This window comes from Bidens hawaiensis, unplaced genomic scaffold (assembly GCF_021521415.1).
Source record: "Bidens hawaiensis isolate Kalapana, Puna unplaced genomic scaffold, B.hawaiensis_p1.1 tig00002754_1, whole genome shotgun sequence".
NCBI classification, from domain to species: domain Eukaryota; kingdom Viridiplantae; phylum Streptophyta; class Magnoliopsida; order Asterales; family Asteraceae; genus Bidens; species Bidens hawaiensis.
The window spans coordinates 407,210-425,556 of record NW_027491148.1 but is presented as its reverse complement, the minus strand read 5'-3'; the positions used below and the strand labels follow the sequence as shown (position 1 = coordinate 425,556).

General features: G+C 40.9%; 1 protein-coding gene and 1 pseudogene across 2 annotated transcripts; one reads left to right on the top strand and one right to left on the bottom strand.

The window, feature by feature from the left end:
* The first annotated feature begins 1,199 nt into the window (after window positions 1–1,199).
* Window positions 1,200–2,849, top strand: LOC143620959 (uncharacterized). Its single transcript, XM_077092516.1, has 7 exons — window positions 1,200–1,535; window positions 1,603–1,671; window positions 1,770–1,889; window positions 1,970–2,044; window positions 2,144–2,278; window positions 2,367–2,508; window positions 2,689–2,849. Exons 1-7 carry the CDS (start codon window positions 1,200–1,202, stop codon window positions 2,847–2,849), a joined length of 1,038 nt encoding a protein of 345 aa, XP_076948631.1.
* Window positions 2,850–4,207: 1,358 nt separating this feature from the next.
* On the bottom strand, window positions 4,208–5,413 carry LOC143620964 (uncharacterized; annotated as a pseudogene). The gene is made up of 3 exons (XR_013151428.1): window positions 5,317–5,413; window positions 4,959–5,238; window positions 4,208–4,864 (listed from the first exon to the last, which is right to left on the bottom strand). The product of XR_013151428.1 is annotated as an uncharacterized LOC143620964 (transcript).
* Window positions 5,414–18,347: the final 12,934 nt, after the last annotated feature.

Sequence of the window (18,347 nt, the reverse complement as noted above, 5' to 3'; positions counted from 1 at the left end):
ATGTTCAATTCAAAAAGTGCATGCCACAAATTGAGAAGAACACTGTTCCTTAAGTATTTGATCTCGAATAAGATGCAGGGCCGGCCCGGGTGGGGGTGGGGGGTGCGAGCCGCACCTTCGACCGGGCACGTAATTTTTGGGACCTAAAACATATTTTATGTATATATATATATTTATCTGTGAATGATATTGAATCAAACGGCACCATCAATTGGTCGATTTGGTAGTTAGTTGTGGTGTTTAAAGCTCGCCGAAAAATTAGCCTCGTCTGAAATATACGCCGAAAATTGAACAGGTTTTAAGGAGGAAGATGACTCAAAATCAGGTTTTAAGGAATGGCAAAAATGACCCTTGTACTTTATTCTATAATTTAATCTATTATTTACACACTCACCCATTTTAGTTTTGTATTGATTACACCTCACTCTTAACTTGATAACTTTTGATTCAACAACATACCATTTCGGCAAATAATCTATCAGTGTTTCGAAAATTGGGGTATTACATTAATACTATATTTTTGTTATGTTTATTGTTGTTACATTAATTTAATTGTCGTTTATAAATATTAGCTTATATTTTTTGTTTTTCGTTAAGGTTTATGAGCCTTTTTTTTTCGACTCAGCCGAGTTGTTTAAATTTTCACAAAAATGATTAAAAAATGATTTAAGAATCTTGCAAAACCTTTAATCGGAAATCAAGAACCAACAGTAAACCTGGGTGGTTGTGTATTGAGGGGGTGTTTGGCCTAGCTTTTTTAGCAAAGCTTATAGCTTTTTTATATAAAATAAGGTTCATTTGGTGTTTGGTTTAACTTTTTTAGCTTAGGCTTATAAGCTTATATAAGCTAATTTGTAGAAGCTTATTTGAAGATGGTTATTTAGCTTATTTGAAGAAGCTTATTTGTTTAAAGGGGTAAATTACTCATTTACCTTCAAATGGTGATGGATTAATAATATCGAAGTAACTTATTACTATAACAAATTAAAAATGATGGATTTAACAACTTATTAAGATATATAATCAACTTGTAGAATATAAGCTAATCCAAACACTTAAAAAAGGCTTATCAACTGATGTAAAATAAGTTATAAGCTTAAAAAAGATATAAGCGTAAACACAAAAATATAAGCTACGCCAAACACGGGATACGTGGGGTGCAAAGGCTTCCACGGGTAAAAACCAATGATCAACTAATAATGGCCAAAAATGACAGACTCTCCACACCCACAATTTATCATATCATCCATCCACTGGAAATGAGTTGCAGAACTAGTAGTAGCACCACCATCAACATCGCTTCCACTTCAATTGCCACTCTCACTCACTCTAGATCTTCTCTTCGTCTCCCCAATTCACTACTACGAAGGACTACAAGATGTTCAATTGCCAACACTTATTTGGTTAATAAGTTCTTCCGGCGTTTAGATGCAAGACCACCCAGATTGGTTGGTTCGAATAAGAAAATAAGAAGTGGGTTTAAAGTGTATGCGGCTTTCTTACAACTCCCACTGCTTCCGTTTCCGTCTGATCAGGTAGGTAGCTAGCTATTTTGTTATATTATTTCTCAAGGTTACGATTGATGATGTGTGTTGTTTGCAGGTGCTTGTTCCATCTGAAGCCAAGACACTTCACCTGTTTGAAGCAAGATACTTGAAGTTATTGGATGAGGTACTACTTACTATATTATATATTCACTCGCCTCTGCCTGATTACCCGAAATTAACCTATTCATATTCTAAATGATTTGAATACGTGTGTGATTCTAGTGTTTGCTAAGAAAGAAGAAACTGTTTGTGCACTTTGTGTTGGATCCCATTGCTGTGAGTTCCACGTCAAAAGAAGCATCATTTGCTGCTAGATATGCTTGTTTGGTTTTTATAGACAAGGTAATTAACTTCAAATAATTATCTCATCTTCGTTTTATAATTTTTTAGTTAAACTCATTAGCGCCTCAGTGTTGCGACAGGTTGAACAACTAGATGTCGGGGCCTTAGTCTCTATTAGAGGCATCGGTCGTGTCACATTAGTCAAATTTGCAAAGGTAAGTTACTTTTTGTTAGATTGAGATGAATGACCATTTTACCCTTTTCATTTACAAATTAATAAAGCGATTTGTGGAAATTAATATTCTGTTTTGCAGGCGGATCCTTTCTTAGAAGGCATCGTATTACCGTTGCAGGATAATGTTCCAGAAAATGAAAGTGAAGTAAGCTCTAAAGTTGTTGAACTAAAAGAAGCTCTTGAGGGATTGCATAGCTTGGAAATAAAACTAAAGGTTGTGACTTTTATTGCTCATTTGCGTGCATTAGAAATTGCACCATATACATAATTGTTAGCTTATGTGGTTTTTTCTTAATGATTAGGCTGCTAAAGATGAACCATTGCGGACCCAAACAGCAACTTCTTTAGATTGGGCTGTAAGACAGCCTTCTTTAGATTGTGAACAAGCTTTTATTCCTTCGTATGCTGAGCGCGTGTCATTTGCGGCGCTTCAAAATGTATCAGGTAATCCGCTTATTCTTTGCTTATTTATTTTTATCTTAATAAATAACGTTAGCTAATACTGTGACACTAAAATGATTTAAATGCTGCCCAAAGTCTATTTTAATAAATAAAGTTAGCTAATAATGTGGCACCTAAAATGCTACTATTAAAATTAATTGTGTAATAATATTTTTATGACAGGATCTACACATACGGAAATGATAAAGTTACAGAACGAAAAACTGAAAGCGATGGATGCCAAAGAAACATTACAACGGCTCGAAACGTGTTTGAGTTTTGTCAAGAACAATGTCTCAATGACTGCAGCCAAGCTTGCCATTCAGTCCTTGAACATGCAATAATATTGTATATTGTTGCAACATCAATCAATGTTAAAAATTATAATGGTTGATAAATCAAGTCCTTGTTGTATTTAAGAGCTTGTGCTGCTATCAGTTTTATTGTTTCATCCTAAATTTGTAATTTTTCATCATCATTTTAAGAATCGAGTCTTAATAAAATTATAAAAATCACATGTATATTTTTAAGGTATGTTACATGGAAGTGTTGTGTTATTAAAGCATGTGACCAAAATTTTCCCATGCCTGTTTTAGGCCAAATGTTATGGAGCGTACCGTTTAGCCAAAGGCCATGTTGGCACTCTTGGGCGCTTAATACAATGACACATCACACATGTGGTGCCAAAGGGCGCCAAGACAGCCTTTGTGAGGAGTGTGTTTTGCTTTTTTTTTTTTATTAATATATTAATCAATATCTCCAATTTCTATGCAACGATTCGGCCCAACCAATTTATCCATTGATTATCTTATCAATTTAGGTTGCAGGATAATGATAAAAATGATAAATGAAGGGGGAAGGGAAAGGATAATTGATAAAAAGCGGGGTTCATAAAAGGTTCGTAGAGGGTAGGTCGAACTAAGTATGGCTATAAGTTAACCCTTGTCAAGGGTTAGACGCATCCTTATCAAATTGAATTGAAAAAGTTGGTTTACATTGTGATAAAAGACATGTATATGTGATATTAGATATCTCATCTCACGATCACATTCATCTTTCACCCCACCATAACACATCCAACTTAGACCATCCGCTATGGGGCGCGAATGGGGGGGTTTTTGGGGCGTGGTGGGCGACAAACACCACAGAGGGGCGCCAACGAGGGGTGGGCGGCGAGGATCTGGTCGTTTGAACGGCTGGCGCGGTTGAAGCCCCCCTCTCACACACATACATACATATGCATATATATATATATATATAGGGGCGCCTTTGAGGCATTAAACCATAGCGGGCGCCTTTGGTTGGGGCTTCAATACCCCCAGGTGCTTACGTGACACTGAAGTGTCACGATGGAGGGGCTTTGAAGCCCCTCACCATAGAGATGGTCTTAGTGTGAAATCGGAAGCCTTTTTGCCACATTGGCACACCTGTGGCAATTTTCTCCTTTCACCCTTTTCACCCCTAACGTAACACACTCTTATAAGTTATAACAATTTTAACCCTAAAATTTCAAATTCAAGTCTTAAAAATGGATCAGTTTTGGTTTAAAAATCTACTACTTAATTCAATTTTCTGTACCTTATAACTAGACTCGTATTATATAACCATTAGTTATGGTATAAACGGTTTGATGTTTTCGGTATGTGAAGCCCGGTAACGTTTTAAATTCGGGCTCGATATAAACCCGATCTACTCATATCCCTAACCAAAACACAACTTTTCCATTCATCCCAAACAATTCATTCATTCATTCAAGCATTAAAAACCAACAAGAAACCAAGAGCACAGACCTACTTTACAAATATATACACAAAAAACCAAAAGTCACTGCACCTCCGAAACAACCAACCCATTCTGCAACCAATTTCTCATAATCGTAAACGCCTCTTCAGCGTCTTTATCTTCTTCACTCGATGCAGGCCGATGAACAAACCCGTGACCTCTACCTTTAAAAACCACCACTTTTGATCCACCATCATTATCCCTTACAATATGTTCAACCACTTTAACAGGGCACAAGGGATCATCGTCACCTGTGATATACAACACAGGCACCTTGATATTAGCAGCAACAGACGGTTGGATGCGTGTGCCATAGAATGATACTCCAGCGCCAAAATGACTATTATTATTATCTTCAGCTAGAACTTGGGTTACTTTCCCGCCACCAAAGCAAAAGCCCACGATTCCAAGCTTGTTTGAGATTCCTGCAGCTACAAATTCATCCACCATCCAATTGATCGATGCTGCAATGTTTGTTGTTGCGGTTTGGGTGTGTGTGGTTAGCCATTGGTCAAACAGGGTCATGGACCGGTCTTTTGACCATGGATCTCCATTGAATAAGTCAGGTAACAGGACACTGCAACACCAAGTTGTAGTTATTTAGCGTTAGGTTTAAGTACCATTAGTTAGTCATCTGTCTGATATAATAATAAGATAATCAATCAGCTTACTTGTAGCCGTTGCAGGCGATCCGATAAGCAAAATCTCTGGTGGAGTGGTCTTGAAACCCGTATATGTCAGATAAGAGTAGGTGCCAGTTCCGTTATTGTTCTTGACAGCAGTGAGAAGATAAGCGGCAACGAAATCAGGTCCCTCACCGATTGAGATTGAGACCTCAAGCCCGTTAACGAGCTCACAAGCCTCCTCATCGTATACCTGACTGCAATACAAGCGGCAGCCTTTCTTTCTTCGAGGAGTTGAGGATCTCCTTACGCTTAGGTTGCAGATATTCTGGACACAAACTGAAAATTCAAGTTAACCTATTAAATGATCAGATAGTGGGTTTTTAGAAGAGTGAATGAGACTTACGGATGAGAATTGAAGGTGTGGAAAGAATGGAGCTTTCAGAAGAGACCTTGATGTTGCGGAAGCCATCAAAATGGCGGAAGCTAGCCCCATCTCTCTGGCTTCTGCCTGTGTGTAATATAATAATATGTTGAAGATAGATATTATTATTTGGGGGGAGTGATACAAATAAATATCCGTTGGGAGATTTTTGGCCTCATGATTAGATAGATCACATAGCTACTGCTGTTGTAGGATTACATAAAGATATTAGACGATGCTTACTCGGGGAGTTATGCAGCCGTTTTAGGTCAAAATGGCGGAAGCTAGCTCCATCGCCGCCGGAGAAGTTAACGAGATGATGACATCAGATGCTTGCTGAACCTGAGGATCCATCGCCGGAGAAGTTAACGGTTGTCGGTGATGGTGGGATTGACGGTGGCGGTTACGATTGAATGGGATTGGAGGTTAGGGCTGGAGACTGCTTCTTGATCTTCCGATTGCTTCTGTTCTCGTTCTGTTGGTTTGGTGGGAGTGTTTGTGTTTGTGTTTGTGTTTGTGTTTGTGTTTGAGATTTGATCTGGGTGGGATAAAAGTATATGATCTGTTTGTGTTTTGTATATAAAATTATTTTATATGCAAAAAGCTTAAAAAAACAAAAAAGTGTACAAGTGACTGAGCGTTACGTGACGCATAAAGTCTGGCATGGGGCTTTATGACTACACATGATTTATATTATATGATTAATTATCTTTTGTGTTTATGTCGTGGTTCAAAATAAATGTGTTTGGCGACTTAATTTACAAATTATTTTCTTCTGTTATAATTTTCAATGAGTTAACGTGTTACCCATTTTAGTTTCCTTACAAATTAGCTTGTGTATTAAACGTGTTAGACATGTCAGCTTAAACACAGCATGATTATTAAAATGTTTTAATTCATCAATCCAAAATCATTCATGTTACTAAAACGGTTAAACTCACTAAACTAAAATCGTTCATCTTACTAATTAGAATAGAAAACGTATGATAAACAAAATAACCAACAAAAAATACAAGTGTAATGAAATCGGTGGACCACACCTTTCTGGCCCTTTTAGGCATTAAGGGAATGACCAACAAAGGGATGCAAAAGTGGGAGGGGGGGGATTTTCGGGTAAGTGTTGTAGTCTCTTGAGAGTTAGTGGGTGAAGAAACACGAAATCCTCCTTTAGTCCAAGGGTGATGATTAGGTATTTCTCACGATGGGTTATACCCCTCTTTGGCGCAAATGAGTGATACACCTACAAAACATAACACCGTGAGCTCGTTATGAAGGAAACTGGGGGGGGGGGGGGGGTTCCTCTGGTAACCACCCTCCAGCGTGAGAATCAGTATTGATATGTATAGTACTTGTGAGAGTAAGTTAAGAATGTTGGGTCTCTTTATCGTTTAGAGGTAATCGAGCATTTATAGCCATTAGAGAGGAGAGGGGGTATAGCCAACTGCCATGCCAGGCTTCCCACCAATCGAATTCCATGGACGTGTGTTAAGGATAGTTGGTAGGAGTGGTGGTCGTTTGATGTTGACATATCGTACGATGTAGTACTATTGAATATGTGTTGTCCATCCTTTATTGGTTGGGTGTGATTTACAATGAATATCCTCCCTTTTTATACCATACTCATGGAAATCTTAGGTGCTCCCATTTATGAGGTGTCATGGAATTTTTAATTAGTTAAAGATATGACTAGAGGTGGCAAATGGGTTGGGTTGGGTCGAACGAGTCATGGGTTGAAATGAGTCATGAGTCAAAACAAGTTTGGGTTGGAACGGGTCAATTAAAAAAATGTTGTTTTGGTTTGGGTCGGAATAGGTTACGGTCGAACCGGGTTTTGAGTGTCTTTTTTTTTAACGAGAATAATGTCAGAAACATTTTAATTTTTTTAGATTTTTTGTTTTTTATTTATATTTTAAGTTATGATTTTTTTTATTAATATTTTTTGAATTTTTTTAGAGGATTTTCTATAAAGATCAAAAACCCTTAAAAAATATTTAAAATAATAATAAAAAATTATAACTCAAAATATAAAACATAGATAAAAAAAGTAAAAACACTAAAATGTTTCCTACGTTATCCTCGTTGCATTAAAAAAAACCATCGAATCGAACCGAAACCGAGAAAATCGACAAAAATGAAACAAAAAGCCAAAACCGGGCACATAAATCGAAATCGAAAGAATCAATCAAAACGAAACTAAAAGAATTCAAACCGAAAAAAAACGAAACTGAAAAAACGGACAAAAACGAGTCCGGAAATCGACCAAAAAGAAATAAAAGAAACCAAAACCCAATCCGCCACGGGTGAAAACTCGTGTTGGCTTGAAAACTGAACAGAACCCGTTCCAATCTGAAACTCATTTCGTGCCGAAACCTGTCTTGTACGAAAACCCGTTCTGATCCGAAACCTGTAACATTTCGTTAGGACACAAACCCACATCGACCCATATCTTTGAACTTGTCGACCCATTTTGATCCGAAAATAAAAGAAAGGAATTTCAAATTACTCATTTTGACCCATTTAGTTAAAACATTTTACCCAAACCAACTTATTTGATTTTTAAAACAACTCAAATTGACCCATTTGAAAGGGTTTGGGTCAAGATTGCCACCCCTAGATATGATATTCGGCGCCAGGGTCCTTGTATGACGCCTAAGCCATATGACTGGCGGGGGTACTTTTGTTATGTTTATTGGTGGGTTTTGTATCCTACCTCTACAAGTCCCGCCAGTCCATTGTTGCCCTTAATGAGGGGAGTTATGGACTGATGTGTTATTGGGAGTTCTTTGACGGTTGTTATGTACCATCTTTCTTATAATGGTCAGATGTTATTTGTGAACTTTCTCATGTCGGGGCCTTTTATGACTAGAGGTTATTATAAACCTTTCCTAGGCGGCCCTTTATGGAGAGAGATTATTGTGAAACTTCCCTAGGCGGAGCCTTTTATGGCGGGAGGTTATTGTAAACTTTCTTAGGCGGAGCCTTTTATGGTTGTAGGTTATTATGAACCTTCCCTAGGACGAGTTTTTTTATGGCGGGAGGTTATTGTGAACCTTCCATAGGCGGAGTCTATTATGGCGGGAGGTTATTTTTAACCTTCCCTAGGCGGAGCCTTTTATGGTGGGAGGTTATTGTAAAACTTTCCTAGGGGGGAGCCTTTTATGGCGAGAGGTTATTGTGAACCTTCCCTAGGCGGAGCCTTTTATGGCAGGAGTTTATTGTCAACCTTCCTTAGGCAGAGCCTTTTATGGTAGTAGGTTATTGTAAACCTTTCCTAGGCGGAGCCTTTTATGGCGGAAGGTTATTGCGAACCTTCCCTAGGCGGAGACTTTTATGCATGTACTTCACCAAGTTGTGTTGATATTTGAAATGACACGTGTCCTTGGCGGGGAAAGATGAATTAAATGCATGTCAGGATAAAGGAGCAGTTGATTTGATAAGTTTGAGGACGGTTACGTCCTGCAGGCAGTTTTTTCGTCTGTGTCAGGCGCGTGGGCGAGAATTCCGGTGATGCGCCCAACTGTAACACATTTTACTGCCTTGTCTCTTACGCGTCGCATTATGATGGTTTGACTGCCTCATATGCCTCGATTTTACTCCCTGGTATTAATTGCGATGGGTATATAAGGAGGTCATGGGCCTTCCTTTTTTCCTATCATCTACTTTTCATATATATTTCCTTTCATCTTTTATTCTCTTTGCTACCGGCGAACCCTTTAACTTTCTTTTATTTCTCTCTATATGGTTGGTTCTTCTTAGCCAGATAAGGAGAAGAGTTCCAAGAAGAGTCATACGATGGAGTTCGTGGGGGTGTCGGATGTCGCGCCACTACTTCGACGAGGTGGTCAAAATTTACTGTATTGACCCCCTTTTTTTGCCGGATTTGCCGACCCTAGGCAAAATGGTGAAGGAGGCCCCTGCCGGCAAGATTGCCATGTATAGGGAATATTTCTTCCTTGGCAACTTCCGATTGCCTATCACCCGTTTTCCGTTGGAGTGTTTGGATGTGTTTAGGTTGTACCTGACCAAAATACATCCTCTCGGAATGGCGCGCCTCCGCCATTTCGATTACACTTGTCACTGCCTGGGTATTACCCCGTAGGCTGACAAGTTAATGGCTTTCTACCAGTGGCGCAACTCCCATGGCTGGTATAATTTGTTTACCCATTCTGGCACCAAAGCCATCGCTTTTGACGCGCCCAGGAGTTTACATGAGTGGAAGAGTATCTTATTCTACGTTACTGCGCACGTGGTTTTTCATGTGATACACTTTGCTGAGGGCAAAGAGCATCCGGAACCTAAACCAATTACATATTCTGGTGCGGACTGGTATAACACTTTACATGCCATCCTTTCCCCTCTTCGATCTTATTTGAAGCGTGCGCTAGTGCTGCTTGGTATGAGTCGCATATGGAGTGATGCGATAGTGGTCCCTTACATTCAGCACGATGGCCAAGGTAATAAGCCGCGCTTGTGTACGTATTTATTTATATATACACTTTTAACAACCATCGCTTTTTTTCGCAAAGGTAGATGATCCACTGTTGTTGTTTCAACCTTCTCCTAAGGGTACGAAGATTCTCTTCCGGCGGGAGCTGGGTCCTTGGGAGGAGCCCATCCTTACGAGGACTGCTCCGAACTTTGTGTTCCCCCTTCCTATGGATCAGTCACTTCCACCTCGGCCGCTACCACCTCCCAGCTTTGTTAACCCAAAAGAGGGTAAGCTATTGTCTATATGTTTTGTTTATCAGAACTATATAACATATTGACATATATGGTTAAATGTGTTGCAGGTAAACGGTCTCATATGGCGCCTTCCTAAATGCGACGGGAAGGCGAAACAAGATGGTGGTTGGAAGGCGGCTACGTCTTCGAAGGGTTCTAACAAGAGGCTCCTCGATGATGATGATGATGATGTTGTTATTGTGTTGGACGTGCCGTTTGGCCCGCATATCGTTTCGCCGGCAACATTACCGGATTCGTCCGGGATTGCTGCCGACGCCCATGTACTCCCAACCACTAGCAGCCAGGCTATTGAAGAAACCTAGTTGCCTTTAGTATTTTAGCCTAGAACTGTTGTGGATACCATGGTATCCTATGGTTCCTCGCTTGGTCCGTCGTGAACACCAGAACGTTCACTATCCCACACCACATGGGGTTCACGGCGGTGGAAGATGACAAGGAAGAGGAGGAAGTTCCTCTCTTCAACAAGCCCCGTCTTGGTGGGTTTGTGAAGCTAAGTGGTCTAGTTAAGTCTCCAGGTACTTAAGCTTACACTCTTTGACACACACACACACACATATATATATATACATATATATTTAGTTCCAACTGAGAATTATTTTTCAGAGACACGGAAGACGTCTACATGGACGAAAAGGCAATCTGCTGTTGTGTCGTCTGCCAGTGCATATTTGGCGGCGAGCGCAGCAACTGTTTGTTTGCCCATGACGATGAGTGTGGGCGACTCGTCTAAGGCGTTGCCTATTCTTCAATCGGTGACTTTGCCGATGATGACGAGAGTGGTTGACCCGTCTAAGGCCGAAACCATAGTGACGCCGGTGCCTGTGACGTCGGATTTAGTTGTTCTGTTTGAGGCTCAGACATCGGCCTCTATTTTTGAACCAGTGAAGGAAACCTTGGGTAAGCTGCCTGAGGTTCCATTTGGGAAGTCATTGGGCGGGGCATCCGGTCCCGCGACATTTGTTGACTTCCTGAAATCCAAGGAGTATTCGCCGACCAAGGTTTTTGCCCTTGACGACGATGAAGATGTTCAACCACCTCCTTTTGATATTGTGGCGGTCGTTGGTGGTAAATATAATGAGTTTAGTGGTAGTTGCGGTACTGGCGCAGGCGGTGCTACGTGGGATGAACATATAGACCCCCGATTTTCAATTGAGGTGAATCAGGCTTATCAGCCGAAGTGGAATATTACCCGCGGAGCCAATTTTGAGATTTTGCGGTGTGCACCAAGTTTTTGGAGCATGTGTTTCCACCTGGGGAGCGTGTTGCTCTCAAGTTCCAGCCTCGCAAAAGTTTGGTATCTGATGCCATCTATGATGTTGTCCAGTGTCTCTCTAGTGTGGCAAAGCTTATTTGTGACAACCGAGCTCTGCACGCTGAAAAGATTGAGGCTTTTGCCTCCATGAGAAAGATGGAACTTTCCGTGAAGAGTGAAAAGGAGGCCGCTTGGAAAGTGGGTCGTGAGGCAGCAGAGAACTACCAAGCTTTGGATGTTATTGAAGGAAAGTTACCCAAGGTTGAGGCAGACTTGGCAAAGTCTGTCCGTGAGCGCGTTGAGCGCTATAAATAATTTCAGGCTGCGTGCAAGACGTCCAACGAAGATCTTGCTGATGCGCGCAGCCGGGCTCTAGCTGCAAAGGAAGCCACGGCCAAGCATGAACAAGAAAATGTCAGACTACGTAAGTGGGTTGACGAACTAGAGGATGAAGCAACGTAGAGGAAGGCGGATGCGGGGAAGCTGGCAGATGCGATCGCCACTCGTGAGCAAACTATTGAGTCTTTGACTGCTCAGTGTGCGATTGCTACCAATGACCACGACTGGCTGCTAAAGCAACCCATCCGCAAGGTATGTCCTTTCCCTTATTTGTTTGTACTATTTTTTTCTTTGTGGTGTCGACTAATATGTATTTGTTTCCCCTCAGGTTGCCCAGTGCATCATCACGAATGATGATATGACTAAGAGCGTTGGGCACCTAGTGGCAGCAACCGGGGCACAAGGCGGGATTCCAGGATGCAGTGACGCATTTGCGAGACAAACTTCCTCCCGAAGCTTATGTGCTTCATGGCATTGATGTGGAAGCGGAGTACCAAGCTACTGAGGCTGAATACAACGCTCTTTTGTTTCCCACCTTGTATATCATTGCTCAGTATGCCAAGGAAGAGAATGGCGTGAAGATGTTGAGAGAGCTACTGGAGCCATCTTAAGATGGTCCTTTTTCTACGGCTGGCGACGACATTGTTGCGCAGCAGAATCTGGTGGAGGAGAATTTAGAAGATATCGTTGATTATGAGGCTTCTCCCCGCTTGGAATAGTTCTGTACATAAGTCTAGGATAGTTGCATAGGCTTTTGTACTTTGTTAAGCGAATTATGGTGTCCGTATTTTGTAAATATTTTGTTTGCATTAACGGAAACTGAGTTATGTAATGTGTGTTATATTATAAATTTGTTGACTTTCCAATTTGCCAAAATTTGCCAAATGTGGGGTATCGTTTTCATTAGTTAAACATGGCCCTTGGACCGCTTTTACAAGGTAATGAAATCGATTTACATGTAACACCTCCGTAACTTTGCCGCTTTCCAAGTTATTGGAACTGGTGAGCCATCGAGTTGAATCAACGCGCATGACCTTTACCTAGGATCTTTTGTATTTGGTAAGGCGTTTCCCATGTTGGTGACAACTTTCCTGTCGCATGCGCTCTTGATGCCTCGTTGTTGCGAAGGACGTAATCTCTTGCATTGAACTTGCAAATTTTAACTCTTGGCCCAAAGTACGTGTGCCACCTGTTCTATCCACCCCGATCTATATCCTTAGCAGTTAATGCGGAAATATATCAGATATCGGTCTTGACCGATATCTGAGATATCTGTCATCGCAGTGAGATATCGGTAGTTTTAGTATCATGTAAAATTCATATGTATAGCAAATTAACAAATTCATATGTAAAATTCTCTCCCCAAGATGATGTCATAGTACGGGTGTGGGGTTTCTATGATGAGGAAGTCCATGTCTTCTGTTCTTGAATGTTTCCCATCGCTAAAAATGACCGGAAATGATAACTGTCCCAAGGGGTATTCAACTGTCTAGGTAAAACCGTTTATCGATGCATTGACAGGAACTAAGCGACGCATGTCTTCTTCCTCCAATAGGTCGAAACATTGCCGGTACATTATATCGGACATTGCTCCCACGTCTACACAGAAATGGGATGTCCTAAAATGTCAAAAGATGGCGGTGATCACTAGTGGGGCTTTTTGTTTACGCCGCCTTTGACTTTTGGAAAAATGACTTGTTCATATTTCCATGTAGCCTGTTCTATCTGCTGGCGCTTCTTGTCTTTTGCGCCACCTAGGATCATTTTGCATGAAGGTCTTTGATTTTTTTTCCCCTGATTGTCCTCCATGACCTGCGGTTCACTTCGCACCTCCCCGAATGTGTTTTACCAGGTTTTCCAACTTTCCATTTCTTACATATTCTTCAATAGCATCCTTCAGATTGGAAGTGTGACCATGCTGTTCACGATAATCACAATACCTTGTTGTGGTAGAGTTTGGCCCTGGTTTAAACGACAGAGGTTTTTTGAACTGGATATCTTCCGAATACATGATTTGTGTCGGGCTTTTAGTCAGAGGTGTCCACCTATTGTAAGGATGCGAGTGCGCCTTTTTTTTCTTTTTAAGAAATTCACTTGAGGCGATGTCCTTTGCCTAGGGTTCTTGGTTTATCCGTGACCAAACCGAGCTGACTTTATTGCCTTTGTGGGCCTGATTGATATCATTTCGTGCATCAGTGCGCGGTAGTTCTTTACCCAGACTTTTATCGGTTCAAGCGTACCTTTTTGTCGCTGTCATGATAGCATCCCAACTCTGAGGCATGCCATCCTTTCCAGTAAGAGTGCGAATGAGGTCGTCACACCGCACATTTTGGCGAGAAGCAGCACACATGAGTTCTTCGACCACTCCACCAATGCTTAAACCTTCTTTGTTAAACCTGGTAATGATATCTTCTATTGTTTCATTATCTTTACGGGTGACGTTGAGGATGTCTTCCGGGTCGCTAATGTGGCGCTGATGTTGGCTGAAATGTTGGGTAAACTTGTTTGCCAAGTCATCCCAATTCTCGATTTGGCCTTCTGGTAGGCGCTCAAACCATTCTCTTGCCTCTCCTACGAGCGTTAAAATGAATATGTAGCACCAAAGTGGCATTGTCCACCCCAAGACCATGCCAGCGGCGATGTAGGTCTGTAGGTGGTCGTCTGGATCTGATAGACCATCATACTAACCCACTATTGGTGGAAGTTTTGGATTTTCTGGTAGTTCCGCCTCCGCGATTCTCCTTTTGAACTAAGATTTCCCGGCCGAGGCGATTGGCCTGTATGGCTTTGAGAAATCTTCATTCGCGTCTGGATGATATTTGATGAGTTTCTTGATGGATGAATCTTGATCCTTCCAGCTTTGTTCGTAGTTTGTTGCGCTCTCCTGTTTGGTATTTCGCCTGGCCTCATACTTTCTCTAATGGCGATTCTCCTGATTTTTGAATCGTTGGGTCGACTCATCATCATCGTCTTCATAATCTTCGTCCGCCCTATTACTGCTCGCTTCTCCGCCGAACAAGGTTCTAGGATGGACAAAAGATGATATTTTTTCCTGCATTTTAGCCAAGATTTTTTCTTGTTCCCCTTCCCACCAAGCCATGATGCTTGGCGGCAGGGGTATTTGCGATTGTGGCCGTGACCTTGTTTTGTTCGATGCTGTAATGGTTGGTCGAAGGGTGGACGCACTAACGATATTTTCAACACTACCCATTACGGCGGCAGTTTCTAGGTTTTCATCTTGATTGGCATTTGACGACTATCCAACCGCTTTTGTGGGTGTTTTTCCGCTTACTTGAACCAAAAACTTTGTTATAATCACTGTTCTAGAAAAAATCCACGGATAGCGCCAATGAAATAACACGAAATCCCCTTTTTGTCTAATTTCTTAGTCCAAGGGTGATGATTAGGTATTTCCCACGATGGGTTATACTCCTCTTTGGCAAAAATGAGTGATACACCTACAAAATAGAACACCATGAGCTCTTTGCGAGGGAAATTGGGGGGGGGGGGATCCTCTCGTAACCACCCTCCGGCGTGAGAATCAGTATTGATATGTATAGTACTTGTAAAGAAAATGAGAGTAAGTTAAGGATGTTGGATCCCTCTACTGTTTGAAGGTAATCGAGTATTTATAACCGTTGGCGAGGAGAGAGAGGGTATGACCAACTGCCATGTCAAGCTTCCCACCAATCAGGTTCCTTGGACGTGTGTTAAGGATAGTTGGTGGGAGTGGTGGTCGTTTGATGTTGACATGTCGTATTATTGACTATGTGTTCTCCGTCCTTTATTGGTTGGGTGTGATTAATGATGAATATCCTCCCTTTTTGTACCACACTCATGGAAATCTTAGGCACTCCCATTCCCAAGGTGTGTTAGGGAATGTTTAATTACTAAAGGATATGACATTCGGCGCCAGGGTCCTTGTATGGCGCCTAAGCCATATGACTGGCGGGGTTAATTTTGTTATGTTTAATGGTGGGTTTTGTACCCTACCTCTACAGTGGGTGAGGTGGCAGGTGGGTGGCCATAGTGTAAGGCCCCGTTACCGGTACCTCACATTAGGATGTTGGATTTACTCATTAAAATAATTCTAATCATCAGAGTTAATAAAAACATTCACGGAAATAAAATCATTCATATAATGTTACATATCTTGTCTTAAACAAACATCTTTATCTTTTAAAATAAACAAAACATTAAACATAAACTGATAAATGTCTCGAGTCTTCTGATGCCAGCCTCTTATTCAATGCCATGTGTTCCCCTCAAGCGAGCTGTCTCATCCTACTCACCTGCGTGCATACTAAAAGTCAGCTACGCTGAGTGAGTTCTAGTAAATCACATATCATACCTTACATACATACTTACATACTTTCATAATTCAATTTCTACTTTACTCTATTCGATTCTGCATCGGATATTATTAGGGTCCGGTCTTTTTTTCTGCCTTGGATATTATTAGGTACCAGTCCCTTTTCTGCCTCGAGATTATTTAAGGGCTCGGTCCCTTTTATGCCTTGGATATTATTAGGGTACAGTCCCTTTTCTTTCTCGAGATTATTAAAGGGCTCGGTCCAATTTCAGCCTTGGATATTATTAGGGTCCAGTCCATTTTCTGCCTCGAGATTATTAAAGGGGTCGGTCCCTTTTCTGCCTTGGATATTATTAGGGTCCAGTCCCTTTTCTGCCTCGAGATTATTAAAGGGCTCGGTCCCTTTTCTGCCTTGGATATTATTAGGGTCCAGTCCCTTTTCTGCCTCGAGATTATTAAAGGGCTCGTTCCCTTTTCTGCCTTGGGTATTATTAGGGTCCAGTCCCTTTTCTGCCTTGAGATTATTAAAGGGCTCGGTCCCTTTTCTGCCTTGGATATTATTAGGGTCCAGTCCCTTTTCTTCCTCAAGATTATTAAAGGGCTCGGTCCCTTTTCTGCCTTGGATATTATTAGGGTCCAGTCCCTTTTCTGCCTTGAGATTATTAAAGGGCTCAGTCCATTTTCTGCCTTAGGTATTATTAGGGTCCAGTCCCTTTTCTGCCTCGAGATTATTAAAGGGCTCGGTCCCTTTTCTGCCTTGGATATTATTAGGGTCCAGTCCCTTTTCTACCTTTCTATCTTTTACATTCGTTAATAACATACATACGTATCATTCATAGCTCATATATAACATTCATATTCATAATTATAACTTGGCAGTACGTGCAATATCCGAATATCGTTCACGTAGCGACAAGCAATCATTCATACATTATACATAACGTTCATATTCATAACTATAACTTGACAGTACATGCAATATTCGAAGATCGTTCACATACCGACTAGCAATCCTTCATACCGTTCACATATATCACATAGGGCATACACTTATCACCTAGGATAAGTGTATTAACAAATCACATCGAGTATGCACACAGCCCCGAAAACATAATAAGGAATGGGGCTAGAAACTCACCTGGATTTAGTTCCTTTCTCCGTTTATGGTAATTCCCTTTTATAACTGAGCTCTATTAACTGTATATAAGGTACATGTATCAATACTCGTCTGATCCAACCAAGTGGTCTAGTATTAGCTTACTCTTACTTAGCATTTATGGTTTTCATTTATTTTAAAATTCTAGTATTATATCCATACAATGCATGTTATCAAGTGTATGCACATATACATATACGAATCGCCATGTATTCGGGTCTTCAATGTAAGCGAACTTACTGATATGTACAAGCAAACTTACATGTATAAGCGATCTTACATGTAGGCGAACTTGCACGTAGGCGAACTTACTAGTGGTGAACTTAACACAAGCGAACTTGTATAGCGAAGTTAATCAGCAGCGAACTTAGCTGCAGACGAACTTATTAGTGAGCGAAGTTATACGTTAAGCGAACATATACATATCGCGAACTTATATACAAGCGAAGTTACTGGTCTGCTGTTCGCGGGTTCGTCTCATCGCACATTTCACAACCTTAATACACATATTATGATTTGGCCTTAGCCCTAAACGTTCCCTTAACCGTTTGCGGTCTAAACCTGACCCGTTTGTAAGATAAAGCACGAACCTTTATGGTGAACGTTAGAGAATAGATCTAGGGTTTCTTTTAAACGAGCCGTTCATAACCATGAGTTCATTAAGTCCATTTTCATCCTCAAGTTTGCAACTTTATGGGATCGCTATACTCGATTTACTATCCTACTAAGTTTCATGCAAAACCGACTTCGTTTACCTGTTCTTTTTCACAAACCGAACGCTACTCGTCTTACCCAAAACGAACCAACTAACCCATTTATTTTCAAGTTCATTACTTTATCAATAATCATGACCCGATCTATCATCCTACCAATTTTCATGTAAATATGTTCATGAAAGGTAAGCTTTTTTTTTTTAACAAAAACGTACCTTTGAGGTTTTGTATGAAATCACTCGAGATGCTCAAAACCATATCAAACGAACTCCGATTTGAGTGATTCAAGCGGCCACGGAACCGTCTCGTCCCGATCTACAAACCCATCAGCTCACGAAACCGTCTCGTCCCGATCTACAAACCCATCTACAAACGAACTCCGATTTTACTATTTTTCTATTAACTCAAGTAAACTTTTCCATCTTAAATAAATAATATATTAATTAATTATTCTTAGAATTTTCGGGATGTTACAAGTCTACCCACCTTAGAAGAGGT